Source organism: Phocoena sinus, chromosome 3 (genome assembly GCF_008692025.1).
Source record: "Phocoena sinus isolate mPhoSin1 chromosome 3, mPhoSin1.pri, whole genome shotgun sequence".
In the NCBI taxonomy this organism is placed as follows: domain Eukaryota; kingdom Metazoa; phylum Chordata; class Mammalia; order Artiodactyla; family Phocoenidae; genus Phocoena; species Phocoena sinus.
Genome location: NC_045765.1, coordinates 13208681 through 13229887, shown reverse-complemented (window position 1 = coordinate 13229887; position 21207 = coordinate 13208681). Strand labels below are relative to the sequence as shown.

The window sequence follows — 21207 nt, the reverse complement described above, 5'->3', positions numbered from 1 at the left end:
GCTATGAAAACAGTATGGAGGTTCCTCAAAAAGTTAAAAACAGAACTACCATATGATCCAGCAATTTCACTTTTGGGTATTTATCCAAAGGAAATGAAAACACTAAGAAAAACAAACAAACAAACAAACAACAACTCCATGTTCACTGCAGCATTATTTACAATAGCCAAGCATGAAAGCAACCTAAATATTTACTCATCGATGGATGAACAGATAAAGAAAATGTGGTGTGTACACACACACACACTCATGCACACAGAGGAATATTATTCAGTCATTAAAAAGAAGGAAATCTTGTCATTTGTGACAATGTGAATGAACCCTGAAGACATTATGCTAAGTGAAATAAGTTAAACAGGGAAAGACAAATACTGGATGATCTCACTTATATGTGGAATCTAAAAAACAAAAACAAGAAACCAAACTCACAGATACAGAGAACAGATGGGTGGTTGCCAGCGATGGGAATGGGGGTAGGTGAAATGGGTAAAGGTGGTCAAAAGGTGCAAACTTCCAGTTATAAAATAAGTAAGTCATGAGATATAATGTACAGCATGGTTAATATAGTCAATAATACTGTACTGTATACTGAAAGTTGCTAAGAGTAGATCTTAAAAGTTCTCATCACAAGAAAAGAGATTTTATAACTATATGGTGACGCATGTTAAGTATTGTGATCATTTCACAACATGTATAAATAGCAAATCATTACATCGCGCACCTGAAACTAATATAATGTTATATGTCAACTATAACCTCAATTTAAAATAATTAACTGATTAAAATTTAAAAAGCTCTGCATGCTTTCAAAACACATCTCCCCGGAGAAGTAAGGCTGACAGAGGAAGCAAAGTCAGGCAGGCTGTTTGTCATCTATCAGTAAAGGTAACCGTGCTGGGTCTAGATAGCACATCCTGTGCCCTGGCTCATGGAAATGGAATGCAGAGACCCTAGGGACCCCCACCTTGACAAAGGTCCCCTTCCTGCCAGCAATCAGAGAGGCACGGGTCTGAAATGCATTTCCAGTGGGATTTTTTTAAGATCTCATGGTAAGCAAGAGAGAGGTTTCCAAGCTACTATGATTCCAATGAAAAAAAGTTACAATATTTGGAGCATAGATGGTTAATAACTGTCTCAAACTTCCCAAACGCTTCTGAACTAGATCCATAATTAGGAGGAACAAGACCCCAAATAGTCCAGAAAAGGCTCTGAAGCCCCATGCCCAAAGCTTGGACCATCGATGCTAAGGGCTCATCCTATAGACAGTCTATGGCCAAGTGTTGATCCCAAATGACCTACAACTAACGGAAAACCACAGAATATGCCTCACCCATTCCTCTCTAAGTACAGGAATCAATTTGGGTAACCTGGGACAATGACAGCAGTGAAAGGTTCTGATTTAATTACACATACCTCAGGCACTACATAAGCAGAAGGGGGAGTAAAGGGAGAACACCAACAGATCTAATGGCACTTCCTCTTACCACACTACTTCCTCCTGGCGACAGCGGAGTCACACCTGCAAGCTGCCCAATACACCGTTGCAACAGAGCTGAGGATGAATGCTGCTAAGGCCTTGAGTCCCCAAGTGACGGGCAGAGACCTTGGACACAAACAGCTTGTTGGTGCAGGCAGCCGCTCTGCTGGGACAGAGCCCCCTGAGAGCTGAGAGTGGGCACCAGAGCTGCCCACCTCTGCCTAACCCCAAAGCGACCCCAGGGGCAAAGGTAGAAAGAGGACAGGCCAGGGGACAAGGCCTTCGGTGTAAGAGGCTGCAGACAGCTCTGAGATGGCTTCAAGAACGGACGGAGCCGGCCCAGGAGGGTGTTCTCCTCCACCAGCCCACTGTGCTAAGATGCCATCTTTGACTCTGAATTATTCATTGAAGTTCAATATAACTTTCAATTTGATCTTTCAGTTGATCTCCTAAAATACTAGGAAAAGTTCCTGTGGCCTCTTCGCTCTAACCTCCACCCCAGAGGCAACCTACAAATGGGGAGACTGGGAGGGCAGCACATCAGGGAACAAGTTCACATCCTTCTGCTGGGAGGCCTTTAAACTCCACAGTTGATGCAAGTGTGCGCAATTTTAATGCTGGAGAAAACCAGCTTGAGATGAGGAACACAGCAGTACTACTTTGGAGGGGAAACCCTGAGGACTGGAGTTCTGGCCACACCTAACCCTCTCAGGATTGAGTCCATCCAGCTCTCTGATTCCTGCTTTCATCCATGGGCAGGAGCTCTTATGCAAAACAAAGCAATGATCGCTGGCCTTGCTTGTTTCAAAATGACATTTGTAAAGCAAATTAATTTTCATTTTAAAACTTTTAGAAAAGTATAATTCCTTGTTCTGATAAACAGTGGATCACATTTACTGAGCCTCACTATTTTCTATCCTGTACCTCATTTAATTGTCCCAAACAATGCTATGGGCAGGTACTACTGTTCGTCCCAATTTATGGGTGAGGAGACTGAGGTTACCTTGCTCAGGGTCACACAGCCAAGGAGTGACGGAGCCAGAGGAGACCCAGGCCATGTGGCACTAACCTACTCTGCACCCTGCAAAAACAGCCCAGGCATGACAGAGCCAGACACAGGGCCACTGCACAGCCTCCCGTGCATGCTCACCCAAGAAAAGGCAAAACACGTGATTATGTCATGGTACATTTTATTCAACAGACATGGTCAAAGTGCAAGACTTGACTTAAGCATATGAACTGACTTGAAAACCAGCACAGCCTGCCATTTCCTGAGGAAAACTGAGACCCCATAACGGCTGTGTTTTTCAAAGCTGTTGCCAAGTTTTGCAGGAAGTTAGGCACTTTACACCAAAAGACATCCCTGTCTGAGTTCCTCCTTGGAAAGCAAGATGCTGACTCAAAAACAAGGCTAGAGAAGTGCTCACTTGATAATCCTTGCATTTCGCCTTCCACTTAGAGATAGTTCCCCTCACTGTTTGCACAACCATTACCTTGGCGGTGCGCACAGCCCTCCAGGCAGGTCGGACCACATTCTGCAGGTAAGGAAACCGGGACATAACTCAGTAGCACTCAAAGAGCATCAGCAAACACTGGGGCATCCTGAACCTCCCTGAAACTGACAGCTCATTCCAACTGCCAGATGAGAAGTTTCTAAGCCAGAGCTAAGGTGAACACTGCCGAGAGAACTGAGACATGAGAAAGAGCTTTCATAAATCCTGAAGAAAAAGACACCCCAATTTAAAAATGAGCGAAGGATAAGAAAAAGGTGATTCTGAAAGAAGAGATGCAGCAAAGTTAGGGGAGATGTTCAATTTAGGTAGAGCAAAATAGAATGAAATACCAGTTGTTTGCTATCAGGTTGGCAAAGTCAAAGAGAGGTGCCATGCAGGGTTGGCAAAGGTGGAAACACATCTTGGGCCCTGCCAGTGGGAAAATAAACTGAGTGGAATGGCCTTCTGGAGGCCAATGCAACAACATGTGATAAGCAGGCTTATCACATGTTAAGCCTGATATGCAGGCTTAACGTGATTCTTTGTTGATACAGATAAGATTACTCTAAAATTTATACAGAAAGGCAAAGGAGTTAAAACAATGTTGAAAAAGAATAAAGTGGGAGGAATCAGTCTACTCAATTCCAAGGCTTGCTATAAAACTACAGTAATTACGACAGTGTGGCACTGATGGAGGGAAAGACACGTAGAACCATGGAACAGAACAGTGAGCCCAGGAAGAAACCCACACAGATGATCCCAGTTGACTTCTGACAAAGGTGCAAAAGCCACTCAGGAGGAAAGAGGCCTGTTCCACAAATGGTGCTGGAGCAACTAGCCATCCAGAGGAAGAGAATGAGCCTGGAGACCTAAGTCTCACACTTTTTACAAAATTAATTCCAAGTAGATCATGAACGTAAATGTAAAACTATAAAACTTTTAGGAAAAAAACAGGAGAAAGGGGCTTCCCTGGTGGTGCAGTGGTTGAGAATCTGCCTGCTAATGCAGGGAACACGGGTTCGAGCCCTGGTCTGGGAGGATCCCACATGCCGCGGAGCAACTGGGCCTGTGAGCCACAACTACTGAGCCCGCGCGTCTGGAGCCTGGGCTCCGCAACAAGAGAGGCCGCGATAGTGAGAGGCCCGAGCACCGCGATGAAGAGTGGCCCCAGGGCTTCCCTGGTGGCGCAGTGGTTGAGAGTCCGCCTGCCGATGCAGGAGACACGGGTTTGTGCCCCGGTCCAGGAAGATCCCACATGCCACGGAGCAGCTGGGCCCGTGAGCCATGGCCGCTGAGCCTGAGCGTCTGGAGCCTGTGCTCCGCAACAGGAGAGGCCACAACAGTGAGAGGCCCGCGTACTGCAAAAAAAAAAAAAAAAAAAAAAAAAAGAGTGGACCCTGCTTGCCACAACTAGAGAAAGCCCTCGCACAGAAACGAAGACTCAACACAACAAAAATTAATTAATTAATTAATATTAAAAAAACAGAGGAGAAAATATTCAGGATCAGGGGCTGGGCAAAGAGTTCAGACTTGCCACCAAAAACCTGATTCATAAGGAAAAAAAATTGATAAACTGGACCTCATCAAAATTTTAAATGTTTGATCTACGAAAGACCCTGATAAGAGGATGCAGAGACAAGCTAAAGATTAGAAGGAAATACAGCTGACCCTTGAACAATGTGGGGGTTAGGGATGCCCACCCTCCACACAGTCAAAAATCCGAGTGTAACTTATAGTCAGCCCTCCATATACAGTTCCTCTGTACCTGCAGTTCCACATCTATGGAGTCAACCAACCTCAGATCAAGTAGTACTGTAGTACACATTTACTGGAAAATAAAAAAAAATTTTTTTAAATAAAGAAATAAGAAAAGAAAAAATTCACATGTAAGTGGACCTGCACAGTTCAAACCTGTGTTGTTCAAATGTCAACTGTATCTGCCAATCACATATCCAACAAAGGACTAGTATCTGCAATACATAAAGAACTCTCAAAACTCAACAACAAAAAAGGAAACAATCCAATGAGAATATGAGCATAAGACATGATGGAACAATTCACCAAAGAGGATATACAGATGGCAAATAAGCACATGAAAAGATGGCCAGCATATCGTTAGCTAGGAAATGTAAATTAAAAACCACTGTGACAGGGAACTATATTCAATATACTGTAATAACCGATAATGGAAAAGAACCTGAAAAGTTACACATATAACTGAATCATTTTGCTGTACACCTGAAACTAACATTATAAATCAACTATACTTCAATTAAAAACAATTGTCTTGAAAAACCACAGTGAGAGGCCACCACACACCTACTGGAATGGCTAAAACAAGAAATAGTGACACCAGGACTTCCCTGGTGGCACAGTGGTTAAGAGTCCGCTTGCCAATGCAGGAGACATGGGTTCAAGCTCTGGTCCAGGAAGATTCCACATGCCGCGGAGCAACTAAGCCCGTGCACCACAACTACTGAGCCTGAGCTCTAGAGCCCGCGAGCCACAACTACTGAGCCCACGTGCCACAACTACTGAAGCCTGCATGCCTAGAGCCCATGCTCCACAGCAAGAGAAGCCACCGCAATGAGAAGCCCATGCACCACAACGAAGAGTAGCTCCCGCTCGCAGCAACTGGAGAAAGCCTGTGCACAGCAATGAAGACCCAACACGGCCAAAAATAAGAATAAATAAATAAATTTATTTTAAAAAAAAAGAATTGGTGACACTGGTAAGCATGCAGAGAAACTGGATCACTCATACGGAGCTTGTGGGAATGTAAAAAGTTACAACTACTCTGGAAAACAGCTTGGCAGCTATTAAAAAAAAAAAACTAAACTAAACATGCAACTATCACAGGACCCAGCAACTGTCCTGGGCATTCGTCCAGAGAAATGAAGACTTAAGATCACAGAACATCCTGTACTCAAATGTTTAGTGCAGCTTTATTCATAATCACCCAAAACTGAAGCACGCCAGATCTCCTTCAATGGGTAACTGCTTCAATGAACCGTGGTCCCACAGCACCATGGAATACTACTTGGCTATGAAAAGGAATCAACTACGGATATACACAACAACCCAGGAGAATCTCCAGAGGATTATACTGAGTGAAAAAGGCCAATCTCCAAAGGTTACATACTGTATGATTCCACTGTACATTATTAAAATGCTGAAATTATACAAATGAACAGATTAGTGGTTGCCAAGGATCAGAAAGGAATGAGATGGGAGGGAAGTAGGTGTGGCTGTAAAAGGGCAACCAGAGAGATCCCTGTGGGGATGGCACTGTTCTGCATCTGACTGTAGCAATGTCAATGTTTTGGTTAGGATGGTGTCCTACAGGTTTGCAAAATATTACCACTGGAGAAAACCAGATAAAGAATACACAGGATCTCTCTGCATCATTGTTTTTTAACAATTGCATGTGAATCTACAATTACCTCAAAATTTTAAAAATTAAAAAAAAAAAGACTCAGGAGATCTCACAACCAAACGCAAGGTGATATTTTTAGATAATCAGGGAAATTTGAATATGGACTGGGTATCAGATTATTATTAATTAAGTTGTGGTATGGCACTGTGGTAATGTAAAAGAAAACAGTCTCAGCTACTAGAAGTGCATATTGAAATATGATTTCTAAGATGAAAAACACTTGGGTAAAGACATTTGCAAAACGTTGGCATCTGTTGTGAACGGGTGGTGAGTACATAGGAGTTATTAAACTCTTCCCTCTACTTTTAGTGCGCTTAAAATTTTACATAATTAAAGACGAACATTTGATGTGTTTCTGCTCTGTCAAGGATTTTAATGGTACAAGCTGCTTCAGGTTTAAGTGTGATAAATGAAAAGTAGCTTTATCACTGGCAGGATCGTGCTTTTGTCAAATGATAAAAACCAGAATTTGTTTATTTGTTAATTTCTTTAACAAATAATTTCTTTCTTTTTATTATTTGACAAAACCAGATTTTGCTTTTGTCAAATAATAAAAACCAGAATTTCTTTAGGCCTTCCCGATTCTCTAGGGTCTCCTCCTGGGATTCTGTAATGATCAGATATGCAGGAAGGCAGAAGGGCAAAAGGGTTGGATCAGTTTGCCCTTCTTCAGGGCAGGACTGCAGGTGACAGTAAAGGACTGGAAATAGTCAAGAACTAGTTAAGCCAATAATGAACTGCTGTGTCTCCTTGGGACAGAATACCACAAAGCGGTAAAAATGGCACAGGCAGAACATTTACGATGTTTGCTCAAGTGAAAAGGGAGGGCCCAAATCAGCATGCAGTTATGACCTGGTTGGTAGGCACACAGTGATCACATCCACTTGGATCTAAACCTGGCAGGACGTACACCACATGTGTACAGTGATTCCTACCTGTGAACTGGGTGCCTCTCCCAGCTTTCTTGAGTTCTCCGGTGATCCATGTTAGCACACACTGCTTTTTGTAAATAGGACAGAAAAAGGAAAAGGAGACGCGAAAGGAGAAGAGGGATCTGAAGGATGATACACGATTCTCCCCAGGGACTAAAATGACCGCCATGATGAAGGCCAGCTGAAGACGTGTGCCTGCCATTTGGCACAGAATGTGGGGGCTCCCTCCGACCCACGCAGAACTCAGGGCCTGCAGTGGGGACGTGACACAGGGGAGTTCTCTTAAAAGGAGAACCAAGGAGCAAGAGAACCACACCTGAAAGTCTAGACACACAATGAGGTATCAATGTGAACAAGCCATGCAGGGGTAGTTTAGGGTGAGACGCCATCTGGAAGAACACAGAATCAAGGTGTGAAAGCTTCCATGCTCCGGGAGTCCAGCACTCTCAATCCCATCTACTGGAAACAGAAGTGAGGAAGGAACAAAAGTCACTGGAGGCAGCCTTCCTGCTCCAACACGCTGCCCTGCACAGGATGCAGGACCAGGCAGGAATGGCAGACACAATGACATGACAGGTCTGCACACCCCTTGCTGAGAGGTCAGAACGTCATCCTGTCCTCCTGAAGGCGACCTGAGCAGACGCGCTCGTGAGAAGGTGAACTGGGTATGCACTCAGCTACTTGGATCGGGTGACAGGAGGGAGGGGAGGAAGCTAGGGAGAGACTGCCATCGTCCTCCAGGAGAATGAGGCCCAAAGAACACAGCCATCCACGATGCGGAAACACGGAGATAAGAGGGGGCTGTTCCCCCTTGAACATTTTTCTCTGGGATGTCCCTATGGGACGTCGAGGTGGAAATCTCTTTTCCATTCCAGCAGTATCTATGGAGTGCCTGCCTGGTCCCAGGCACTGGCCTCCATGGGGTGCAACAGTGAATAAGGGGACCACGCCCCCACCCCAGCCTCTCGGAACTCCTGGTCTGGAGGAGAATGTCATTAGACATGACAACACACACAGCAGGCTGTAAGTGCTATGAGGAAAAGACAGGATGGAGGGCGACTCTGTAGCCCACAGACACCCACCTGTGAGGGCAGGGCGACGGCGGCTACACTGCTGAGCCTGCCCGAGGGGACACGAGACAACCAACAGGCTGAGGAGCACCGCCACACGGATGTGCTGGGGGAAGACACACACACACTCTCACAACGGAGAAAGGAGGTGCCGTTGGCAAGAAAACACCAAGGGAGTGGGGTCTTGTGGGGACCAGAGGATGGACACAGAGAGAGGGGTACAGGGTTGAGTACGGCCATGCAGAGGAGCAGGTGGATGGCACTGGAAAGGGACCTTGCCCAGGCAGCGTGGGTGGGGCAGGGAGCAGATTCCAGCCAAACACTGCAGCTTAAGATCAATGTGGCCCTGGGGACTTCCCTGATGGTCCAGTGGTTAAGACTCTGTGCTTCCACTGCATGGGGCATGGGTTCGATCCCTGGTAGGGGAACTAAGATCTTGCATGCCTCGTGGAGTGCCCCCCTACCAAAAAAATTTTTTTTAATTAAAAAATAAATAAATAAAAAGATCAACGTAGCCCTGGCCTCCCTGCAGGCCTCCCTGGACACCACTCTTCCAGGCATCACAGAGAACACCCCCCGCCCCACCATTTCCATTCTATCTTTCCTTCCTCCATCCGATGGACCAGGCCCTGAAGAGGCCCTGGGGAGACTCATAGGGGCGACATCTTAGCAGTAAGTGTCCCCTACACAGCAGGGCACCTGAAAGCAGGGCTCCTTGAAAGCACCCATTTCTCATGGTGCTCCCAACTTTCCCCAAGTGTGCCCCGAACCTTCCCAAAATTCCTTTTCTACATCGGCCACCCCAGGGTTCCAACATCCCTGCCATCTTCTGAGCCCTGGCCCAACATTTCACAAGGACCCAGGGATCCCCAGGGCAGATCGAGTCAGCAGCTCTCTGTGCCTCCTCCCTGCTCCCCTCTGTAGGTGGCACGATCAGCCTCCCACTGCCCACTGCTCTTCCTCAGAGCCTAGGAGCCCTCTAGGCAGCAGGCACCAAGCCAAGCTCCCAGATTCCACTGTGAGCAGAAAGGCAGTCCCCGCCACCGCAGAGCAGAGCAGAGCATCACGGTCTGGTCAGGGAACAAACACACAAAGGCACTGGCAAGGGCAGCACAGGAATGGAGCTTTGTCCTGCCGGGCAGGCAGGGAGGGATTAGGTAGACAGAGCAGCGAGAATGGCCTTTCAAGCCCCTCCTCGCTCTGCACACACCTGTGACCAGGTCCCAGCCTCTCAGATGGAACCTCACCTTCACCAGCTTCCCCCTCCATCCCATTTGGCAAGAGGTCACGCCAAAATGAAAAGACGCTCTGTGGTTGCTGAGGGAGTGTGAAGCTCCACCCAGCCATGCTTTCGATGCACCCCAAAGCCACCTCCTGGCCCTGCCAGGTTAACTTCCCCCAAACTCACCCCTACACACACACACACACACACACACACACACACACACACACACACTCACTTGCTCACAGACACACAAACAGCCGTCAAGCCCCGCCTTCCTTCCTGGTCTGGCAGATGCTCTACTGAACACACTGTGCACCTTTCACCCTTGTCTGGGCACAAACTATCCTGGGGGGAGGGGGGATCTGCCTGATGAAAGCCAGTTACCTTCCAGCCCCAGCACCAAACCCCCTGCTGTAAGACGCTGCCCAAATTCCGAGCTGAAATGAGTCCCTCTCTCCCACACTCCTAATTTATGATAAGGCTACTGTTATGACCGGGACCCCTCCCTACATTTCACTACTTGCGGGGTGGAGGTTTCACATTTATTCAACCCCACCCACAACGCTGGGCCCATACCTTCAGGAAAAGTTTGTTCATGGCACAGGTGAGATTTAGATGAAACCTCGGGAGGGAGTGGGTAAGATGGGTGGAGAATGGTCAGTTCTCAGGCAGACAAAGCTCCACCCCTCGGACTTCCCTGGTGGCGCAGTGGTTAAGAATCCGCCTGTCAATGCAGGGGACACGAGTCCCAGCCCTGGTCCGGGAAGATCTCACATGCCCTGGAGCAACTAAGCCTGTGCACCACAACTACTGAGCCTGTGCTCTAGAGCCCACTAGCCACAGCTACTGAGCCTGCGCTCTAGAGCCCACAAGCCACAACTACTGAAGCCTGCGCTCCTACAGCCCGTGCTCTGCAACAAGAGAAGCCACCACAATGAGAAGCCCGCGCACCGCAATGAAGAGTAGCCCCCCGCTCGCTGCAACTAGAGAAAGCCCACACGTAGCAATAAAGACCCAACGCAGCCAAAAATTATAAATAAATAAATAAATTTATTAAAAAAAAAAGCTCCACCCCTCAGAGGCAGAGTGAAAAGCTACAAAGCCTTTCAGGGCCTCAGTTTCCCCATCTGTAAAATGGAGATAATACAGTGACTGCCCTGACCATTCCTATAAGTATCAAATGAGAATATGTAGGTAACTAAATGCCCATTGACAGATGAATGAATAAAGAAGATGCGGCACATATATACAATGGAATATTAGTCATAAAAAGGAACAAAATTTGAGTTATTTGTAGTGAGGTAGATGGACACAGAGTCTGTCATACAGAGTGAAGTTAGTCAGAAAGAGAAAAACAAATACTGTATGCTAACACATATATATGGAATCTAGAAAAATGGTACCGATGAACCTAGTGGCAGGGCAGGAATAAAGATGCAGACGTTGAGAACGGACTTGAGGACACAGGGAGGAAGGGGAGGCTAGGATGCAGTGAGAGAGTAGCATTGACATACATACACTACCAAATGTAAAATGGATGGCCGGTGGGAAGCTGCTGCATAGCACAGGGAGATCAGCTCGGTGCTTTGTGACCACCTAGAGGGGTGGGACAGGGAGGGTGGGAGGGAGGCTCAAGAAGGAGGGGATATGGGGATACGTGTGTGCATATGGCTTATTCACTTTGTTGTACTGGCAGAAACTAATACAACATTGTGAAGCAATTATACTCCAGTATAAAAAAAAATCATACACTCAAAAAAAAAAAAAAAGAATATGTAGGTAAAGCACATGCTTCAAAGGGAAGCAGTTGTTATAACTATTTTTGTGGTGGTTGTTATTATTGGTACTGAGACAGAAGAACAGGTTTTATCTACAATGAATTGTCATCCTTACAGCTGGCTGTGACAAATGATCTTTTTACCAAACAATAAAATATTTCACCAAATGTTGAACACTCTATAGTACATATCATACTCATTTTCTCACTCAACTAGTTGGCTGAGCTGCTCCCAACACCAGGACAGAACAGTCTTTACCAGTTCTCTTAGTCTCAGTGGTTGTTTTTTTTAAACATACAATTTCACACATAGTAGGCTAAGTACATACCTATAAAAACCCACTTACAGGGTTGTGAATTAAAGAATATTTTCCAGTGGCAAAAAGGCAACAAAAAAATCAAAAAGTCAAATGCCAATAACTAAAAACTTGGCCTGAAATAAAATGCTGATTCCATGGCCTGATGCGTGAGCACCACAGTGACCCACAGGACTGCCCGACCCACTAGGCATCAAGGGTATCAGCTCATCCCTTTGGGAACCCTCTTCTCCATAGAGGTAGTGTTCAAAATGTTCAAAGTGGATGTAGGGGTGCACTGAGGGCACAGAAGCCGCCCTAACCTTTATCAAAGAAGACACTCAAAGGGAGAAACATCTGTGATCACACATACCAAAATCTATAGGGTTCTGGGACCTCCAATAGTGCGGTTTCTCGGGTGTGGGGGAATTTAGAGGGCTAATCCATCCCCAAAACTTCAGAGTCCTTGTTAAGCAGTCTCCTAAAGAGGGCCTCACTGTCAAGTTTTTTTCTTGTTTAATCTTTCCTCTTTAAAAACAGCCTGAAAGAAGATAGTTTTGTTGCTCCACTGGAAATGTAAAGTTGAAAAGCCCATCCTATGTGGGTTAAGAAAAGCCAATCTTCTATGGATCAACAGGAATGCTTGTTACTGTCACGAGTAAATCAGAGAACCCCTTCTCACACCCTCTCACAGCAGAAGTGAAGAGGCATCGGGAACCCTGGGGAGGGGTGGGGGCCTGGCCATCAGGATGCTGGCCCAGGGGTGAGGGGGTGCCCTGACTTTCGTCACCAGTAGAGTACGTACATGCCTGTTTCTTCACCCAAGACATAAAATACAAAATGGTCCCACCAATCGACTACCAACAAGAGCAGCTAGAGAGAGACTGCGCTCCTGGCTGCTATTCAGAGCACGCAGCAATCAATCAACAGGTGACGATCACCTGCCTGCTTCAGATGCTGGGACACAGCAGGGATAGAGCTGCTCCTGCCCTCCCAGGAGCCCACAACATGGCATCCACGGGAGTTTTAGATCTGTGGGCCAACCCAGACACCCCACCTCCCCAGGACGTCTGACACCAGGCATTTTACCTCTCTCCCTTTTCAGTTTTCTTGTTCAGAAATAAGCACAAGAATGATGACAATGACACCTCCCTGACAGGGAGTCAGTGGTGAATGGGCACAAAGTGGTTATCCAACCACACTCCCTTACTTGCATGCAAGACCTGTGCCCCAAATCTCTCCGCAACACCACTCTGGGACACCCCAGGTGACCAGAGTCTGGGAATCGGGGCTTTGACTGGGCAGAGCGGATAGGAGGGGCAAACTGTAAAGATGGGGGTGGAGGGGCAAGAAGCCAGACTGAAAGGCTGCACACCTCTGCTTCCTCCGGTCCTACTGGAACAGAGGAGGGAAAAGAAGAAGGGAGATGCAGGTCTCCTCTTCCTCCTCTCCTATGTCCAGCCCAGTGGAAGCAATTCATTCCACTTCTGCGGGCTGCCACCGGACCTCCACAAGGATGTCCGCCACAGGGTGTCCGGATTATCCGTGCCTGGGAGCCCAGCTCCAGTTCAGCCATTGGAAGGGCAGGTGTTCAGCTTTATTTATCTTGGGTCTGAGCCAGCACAAAGTAGGTGCTCAGTAAATGTAACATTGCGGGGTGGGGGGTGTCCCCAGGAGATGGGCTGTGCCTCAATGTGGGGTCTGGCCCAGTCTGGAGGGCCTGTTGCAAAGGTGATGAAGGTCTGGTCTCAACTGACACGGCCACCACCTGGTGCCACCCACCTGGCTCCCACAAAGGCTTGTCTTGTCCTGCTGGCTGCCCACACCACACCTGCTTCTTCCTCCTGCTTCCTGCCCCCACTCAGAGGATCCCTGTACTGGTAGCCAATCCACATATTCCTTTGATCATCAGCCGTTCTGCTCTTCCAGAAACCTCAGGCCAGGTTGCTCTGTACCACTTCAGGACTGTAGCACAGCAAATGTCTCTGAGCTAGTACCCAGTTCTGGGCATTCCCTGTATAAGCAGTCAGACAATCTAAACGTGTCACTTCACTCCTCAAGAACTGCCAGAGCTCCTAACTGCCTCTCATAAAGTGGACCTGCCCTACCCGTCAGCCTTCAGTTCAACAGATGACTCCTAGCACGTAGGGTACGAAGTCAAATTAAAACCTGCACAGCCCCTGCCTTTGTTGACATGGTCTAGGTAGTGGGAGAGAAAGACCATCAATCAAATACTCCCACCAACAGAAAATTACAAACTGGTATGTGGAAAAGTACAGAGTATCCCCAAAGGCAGTAACAGAAAAGCTGGGCCAGGCTGTCACGGAAGTGATGTGGCAGCTGAGATATGAAGAGGAGTAGGGATTAACCGGAGATGAAGTGGGGGAAAGAACAATCCAGAGAGGCCATGAATACCATGTGCAAAGGCCCTGAGGCAAGAGAGAATATGCAAGCAACTGAAAGAAGGGCCTAGGGGCTGCAGGGCAGAGCAACAGGTCTGGGAGGTGCAGGATACAGGGGTGCCATGAGCTGGGTGGGGCAGAGGCCTGATTCAGTCCATAGACAGTGACGGCTAGGCACCACCTTTCCCTGCTTTCAGCCAGTATGTACAAAAGGAGGAGAACCAACTCTCTATCAGGCAGTCCAGAACACAATCAGTAAATCGATTCTGCTATCAAGAACTACAACAATCCCACTCATCAGGCAGAACTGGGCGGCAATCTGAGGAGACGGCTGTTTGCGGTCATCTGTAACCTCTACTTCCCCCCCCCCCCCCCCCCCGCCCCATCAGCCTGTAGCAGTAAGACTGCTGTGGCGGGCAAAGCACTCCACGCAGGAGTAGCCTTTGGGCCACAGAGCCCGCAGATCTCCTTTCCTCCCCCACGTCTGCGTCAGCTACTCTCTGGACAAGCAGACACCCTGTCAGGCCCTTTTGTCTCAGGCCAATTTGTAGGCCAGGCACAGACTCCTGTGTCCCATTTTACCATGCCACCTTCTTCCCTTCAACCCTAAGTCACCCTAGTTAAAAGAGGGACATGTACCCCAAAGTCCCATCCCCGGCCTCACATTCGGCCCTTTGAGCTGGAGTTCCAGTTTCTTGGCTTTCGCTCATTCTGCTCTGCCTCTGTCAGAAATGCCATGCCTCCCTCCCTTCCCAGGATCTCCACAGCCCAGTCCAAATGCCCCTTCTCCTCCAGGCAAGCGTCTCCAACACACCCAAGTGCAAGCAAGTCACCCGGCCCTCCTCCAGCTCGGACCTGAGCCTCCCCAGCCTGAGCAGAGTGCACTCTTCCTGGGGGCTGGGTATGGCCCACTCTTTCCTCCATCAGCCTCTGGAAGCACTGAGTACCCACTGCAGCAGGGAAGCCTGCTGATCCCTCATAAAGACGACAAGCAGGTCTTTCCATCTCCCCCTCCCCATTAAAAAACAATAAAATAAAAATGTAAACAAGTGATCTTCTCTCCACCAGACTCCATAGAACCTAATGATGAAGTAGCAGGACCACTGTTTAAAAACAAATGAGACCTCACACTACCATAACGCTTGGCAGCTTAAAAAAAAAAAAAAAATTCCAAGACAGGAAACTGCAGTGCAACGCAGAGCCCAGGACGGGGGTCAGAAGAGCCGTGTCAGCGTGAGCTTGCTGGGTGCCACCTTTGGCAAGTGACATAAGGTCTCTGGGCCTCAGTTTACCCCTTTATATAAAGCGAGGATGACTGATCAGGGTGACTGGGAGGATAATCTGAGCCATCCAAATGCCTTTCCTACTCAGTCCTTGGAGCCTGTGTGGACTCCAGGCCTTCCCAGACCTCCGCATCTGACTGTGCCCTCCTCGGCTTTACACTTCTCACAGTGCAGATGGCATCACTATACTGTGTACGTGTTTGTTCATTTCTGTACGTCTGCGCCCTCTCCTTAGAACCTCAGCTCCCTGGGGCAGGATGGTCTTCAGGTTTGCTGGTACATCCTGCTGCCCAGAAAGCACCAGCCAAGAGAAGATGCCCAGTAAATGCCTGAACAAACAGTGTGCTACACAAATGAAAGCACTTTGTGCACACGTCTATCACCCTGAGGGATTCTGACACTCCACTGTTGTGAGACAGATAAAACAGGTGTAGAGTATTATTCCCAATTTGCAGATGGGGAAACTGAGGTGCAGAAAGTACTGCATAACTGAGGTCACTGAAAGAATATCTGGGAACCCTAACATTGAAAAACAGGCACCCTGAAGGGGCCTCAAATGATAATGGGGCTCCAAGAGCACCGTCCCGAGGAAGAATATCGAGTAGCTTTCCGAGTGAGTGCTGGCTGCTCAGTTCAGGTCAAAGCGGACGGCAGCCCTGGAGTGGGGCTGATGAGGTGCCTCTCACCACCGGTGGCCGGGGCTGTCGGCACAGCCTGAGGCATCAGAGAGTGGACGCTCTATCCAATACATCTGATCAAAGACAGTCACTTGCTTCCCCCATCAACTGATCAGGATTAAGAACCAGGCAGGGGAAAGTTGTTTTAAAGCTCAAAGTTGGGGCAGAAGAAGCAAAACTTATATGTTCGTGCTTTACCGGGAGCCACGTAGTCAACAAAAACCAGGTTGAGGCAGGTCAGTAAGACAGAGACAGCCAGGGAACTCTGGATCTTACAGGGTGAACCAAATTTACTCTAAAACCTGGCTCTCACAACATTGTAAAGCAACTATACTCCAATAAGAATTAATTAAAAAATAAAAATAAATAAATAAAACCTGACTACCACCACCACCCCAACTTATACTGCATTAACATTCTAGTAAGACACAGAAACTAGCAGTTATTTTGGAGGAAAAAACAAGGGACAAAAGGACAAACAAGTGTCCCAAGCACTGAGTCTTCATTCCAGACACATTTGCCTGGTGCTGCTGTGGGCCAGCAGGCTGCCTAGAAGAGCGGAAAGAGCAGGGCTCTGCAGGCAGACAGATGTGGGTCAATCCCAGCTCTGCACCCACCAGCTATGGGACTTCAGCAAGTTACTTAATTTCTCTGGGTCTCAGTTTCCCGTTTGAAAAATGGGAATAAAACACTCTTAAAACAGTGGTACCCATTAAAAAGAAGCATATGACTAAGTGGGGAGGAAGGAAGAAGGAACTCCTTGGGCACCAGGCAGACTCTCATTGTCACTGAGCCTGACACTCTCCTCCCATTACCATTGTTCCCTGGGTCTGGTGGCCACGCAAGGGACCCACAAAAGGTACAGGAGGGAGAACTTCCGTTCAGATGGGGCTGAAGGAAGACACCACCAAAGAGGCCTCTGGGGCAGGCAGGATGCAGCAGGAGGTCACAGCATGAGGTTCTAGCCATTGCGGGGTGGGGAGGGTTGGGAGGCAGTGTTAGAGTGCTCTGCACCAGAGGCAGGAACAAACAGAAAGAAAGGATGCAAACAGGAGAGGCTGAAATTTGGGAGAAGAGAGACAGTAAAGGCTGAGGGCAGGCTACAGTGACGGACAAGTGTTGCAGGGCTCAAGGAGGACCAGTCCCAAGGACAGGCCACTGGGGTTAAGGACCACCGTGTGCTCTTGTAGGTTACTGGTGACCTTGCCTACAAGAGCACAAGGGGGTACAAAGGGGGTAAGGGACACAGGTGCATTTCCAGGGTGGGCCACAATTAAAGAGGAGAGGTGAAGGGGGGCGCTGGGAGAAACATAAATCAATGAGACATTGATGGAGGAAAAAATCACTTCTAGAGGGAGAACTACCTACTCTTCAAATTGACAAGATTTATATTCAGGGTCAGAGGAGACTACATGGGGAGGGGACATCACAGATATGGCAGAGTAGGGAGCAGACCAGGAAAGATGCTGATGGGAGAAACGCAGACAGGGCTGGAGGCAGAGGAAAAACACCCCACCCTCCACAATCCCACTGGCTACCCGCTTCACTCACCCTCAGCTGGCCATCCACATTCCAAGTGTGCCCTACACCTCAATCCAACTGGACCACGGCCTCCTGCTCCAGGGGGCTCCCCTAGTGACCCCAACCAGAAATTATCCTGGAATTATATGCATGCTTCCCCTGTAATAACTGTGAACTCGTGTTAGACTGAACTGAACTCGTGTTAGCCTCAGCTAGACTGGAAGCGCCTGATAGGTCTGTGCCTCACACCTGGGTCGACAGGAACATGTGGCAGCAGTGCTTCACTTAACAGGTGTTAAATGTTGACATAATTACCCAAGGAAGGAAGCCTGGCCATGCCATCATTCAACAAAGGAAAAGGAAAAAGCACACCAGTCAATGACCTGAACTTGTCAGAGACCAGGGGATTCAGGCTGTCGAGCTCCTCGTTCGAATATGCTCCCACCCCCAAGGGCCCAGACCCCAGGCCACATGGAGGGAAGAAAAGCCACCTGTGAAGGGTGCTGGGTGATGCAACTCGCTGGTCCCTGCTTCATGGGTTTACCTGACACCCCCTGGGTGCTGAGCACAGAGTCAGGAGCGCTGAGCAAGAGATCTATGTCTGGTCTAATGGGGACACAGACAGCAAAGAGACCCACAGACATCTGTGGACCATGACTGGTGCTGACGGGTGGTGTGGCGGAGGCACAGTGCTAGGGGAGGGGGACTTACAACAGGTAACCAGCAAAGGCCTCTGGGGAGAATGACATTTGAGCTGCCACCTGAAAGGAGCCAGGCACTGGCACCACGAAGGTAAGAAATAGGGATGAGCGCTTCAAGAAGGAGGAACAGCCCATGGGACATCATAAGGACAGACAGAGCTTAAACTACGAGCAGAACAGAAAAGCCACAAGTATGGCTGCAGTGTGGGTGCCAGGGTGAGAAAAAAGCAGGGGAGGCTGGCAGGCACCAGACCATCAGGGATTCCTGGGGAGGGATTGGGATTTTATTCTAAAAGGTGCTAAACAGATGAATCACATGACCTGATTCAGGTTTTCACACCTTACTTCACAGCAGCAAACCACTGCCTTCCTCTAAAGCTAATCCTTCATCAGTAACGTAAGAAGAATCCCCTCTCTTCGTTGTGTGGATAAGCACTTAATAAACTCTAAAGCACTCAATTAACCTTAGCTATTGTCATCAAAGTTCAAATTAAGGGCTTCTCTGGTGGTGCAGGGGTTAAGAATCTGCCTGCCAATGCAGGAGACACGGGTTCGAGCCCTGGTCCGGGAATATCCCACATGCCGCGGAGCAACTAAGCCCATGCGCCACAACTACTGAGCCTGAGCTCGAGAGCTCGTGTGTCACAGCTACTGAAGCCCGCGCGCCTAGAGCCTGTGCTCCACAACGAGAAGCCACTACAATGAGAAGGCCGTGCACCGCAACAAAGAGTAGCCCCCACTCGCGACAACTAGAGAAAGCCCACGTGCAGCAATGAAGACCAAACGCAGCCAAAAAAATTAATTAAAAAAAAAAAAAAACGTTCAAATTAAGGCAGGTGCCGAAAGTGGATAGGAAGTTTTAAAAACCAGGGGCGCTTCCTCATTAAATGAGCCTAAGCCTGTTTCACACACACACACACCCCCCACCATACCCTAAAAGGTAGCAACTGCCTATCAATAATAATACCCAACATCTGTAGGGCACTTAATAGTTTACAGAGCACTTTCATATCTGTTAATTCATAACCACTGGTCTCTAATGCTTTTAATTTAGTGACAGTGTTACAAATTGGCTAGTTCTGGCAATATTTAGCAAGTATGCACTGTCTCTCTCCTTGGATCAGCTGACCAGTCATGTCAACCTGCCTAACAGCTCTCCTGGGGTTTGGCATTCTCACAGCTGTAATCTCTATTTCCAAATGCCCAAATCTGCCAGAGAATTAAATAATGGTTATAATTACAGAATCAATGAGTGAGTCCGATGTGCCAAGCACTGTTCTAAGTGCTTTACATGCTTAATCTTCACCTAACCCCAATACTTTTTTTATATTCCCATTTTCCAAATGAGGTGGCTGGGGCATAGAGAGGCTAAGAGCTTCGTCCAAGGACAGTCAGAGAAGTAAGCCTTGGAGTCAAGATCTGAACACAAGATGATGTGACCCTGTGTCCTCACTCTCAATCCCAATGCTGTGCTAGATAATTCTGGCAAAGTGCGTATAATACGGTGCTTGGTACAACACAGATATTCAGCAAATAAAAGCAGCTGTTAGTAGCAGGACACAGGTAGTTTCTAGTTCCCACGAGAGTGTCGCCTCCAGGACAGCAGCAACCTTGTTGGTCTGGGTGACTGCTGCGCTCCCAGCACCTGGCCCGACGCACATTTGACGGATGGATAAATGAATGAACGTCGCTCCCAGAAGGCAGGGTTGTCTGCGCATGGCTCTTTTTTGCACGTCTGTGTCGCGCCACTGATACTGCCCCTTAGTAAGAGCATCTGGCTGATCTGAGTGCACCGCAAGGCGCCCGGAGACTTGCGACCCCCTTCACGGCGTAGGGGTGGCGGAAGCAGCTCCCAGTGGAAGAAGGGAAGAGTCCGGGATCGCACTGCTGGCAGGTCCTGGCTCCGGCGGGGCTCTGCCCTCCGCCGCGGCGGGGACACTGCCGCCCCGGCGTTGGGACCCGGCAGGAGACAAAGACCCGCGAGGCTGCCGCACCCGCAGAAATGCTTGCTCCCCTGGCCCACCTCCCCGAAAGGCAGCCCAATGCTACCGTGCATCACCCGGCCTGGAAGCTGCGGAGAACGCCGGGCCCCGGGTGGAACAGACACGCGCTGCGGCCCCGCCTGCGGGGTCGCCGCCAGCAGAGGGTCGCTCTGCTGCGGGAGGCCGAAGGCCGGACCGGCCTGTCACCTTCAGGACCACACGCCCGCCCTCCGCCGGGGCCCCTCAGCGCGAGCCGCCGCCGCCCAGCTGGGCCTCCTCGCGCTTAGGCCTCCCCGCAGCGTCCGCCTCGCGCCCCGTACGGGCGGCGGCACAGCCCCCGCCGCCCCCCCGCCGCCCGCCCTCCTAGCCAGCCCGTACCTGCTGGGAGAGGGGGATGAGCGGGGCCGCCATCTTCCCGCGGACTCGGGCTCCGAGCGCCGGGGGAACAGGGCGGGGCCGCGCGTGCGCACTGGTGCGAGGGGCGGTGCGCGCGCAGCCCGGCCCGGGAGAGGGCGGGGCCGAAGCAGGGCCGCGCAAGCTCAGCGGAGCCTGAAGGGGAGGGGGTTGAGGGCGGGGCCGCGCGCGCCTAGCCCCAGCTGGAGGGGGCGGGGCCCGGGACCTCTGCAGAGTGGCTCACGCGCTCCTTCACCACCTCCTTCCCAATTCCTTGGCTCGTCTGCCAAGGTTCCTTACCCCTCCGGGTCCTAGCCGATGATGGGCCCTCTTTCTAGGGATGCTGTTCCCATTGCCGTGCGCCTGGCAAAAGCACTATGCAGAGGCCGTCGCCCACCTGGCAGAGGGTCGGGACCCTCACCCTGCCCAGCAAGGCGCCCTGTTCCTAGGATAGCTGTGTGTGTGTGTGGCCACTTTCTTGCTGTGTGATCTTGGCAAGTCATTTAAGTAGCCTCTCTGCGCCCCCAATCCCCTCTTCCGAA

At 49.3% G+C, this 21207-nt stretch overlaps 1 protein-coding gene across 22 annotated transcripts in view; it reads right to left on the bottom strand.

Moving 5' to 3' along the window:
• Nucleotides 1-20737, bottom strand: part of EPS15L1 (epidermal growth factor receptor pathway substrate 15 like 1) — a 101442-nt gene extending 80705 nt beyond the window's left edge. For 15 of the 22 annotated variants that reach the window (XR_004349036.1, XM_032625255.1, XM_032625256.1 and 12 more), the window contains exon 1: nt 20651-20737. Coding sequence is in view for 20 of the 22 variants with exons in the window: in XM_032625255.1 (XP_032481146.1) it covers nt 20651-20683 (33 nt within the window). In the remaining 2 variants the exon portion in view is untranslated. The remainder of the gene's footprint in view (nt 1-20650) is intronic. The other 7 variants (XM_032625259.1, XM_032625274.1, XM_032625276.1 and 4 more) reach the window with 4 other exon arrangements.
• Between the last annotated feature and the right edge of the window lie 470 nt (nt 20738-21207).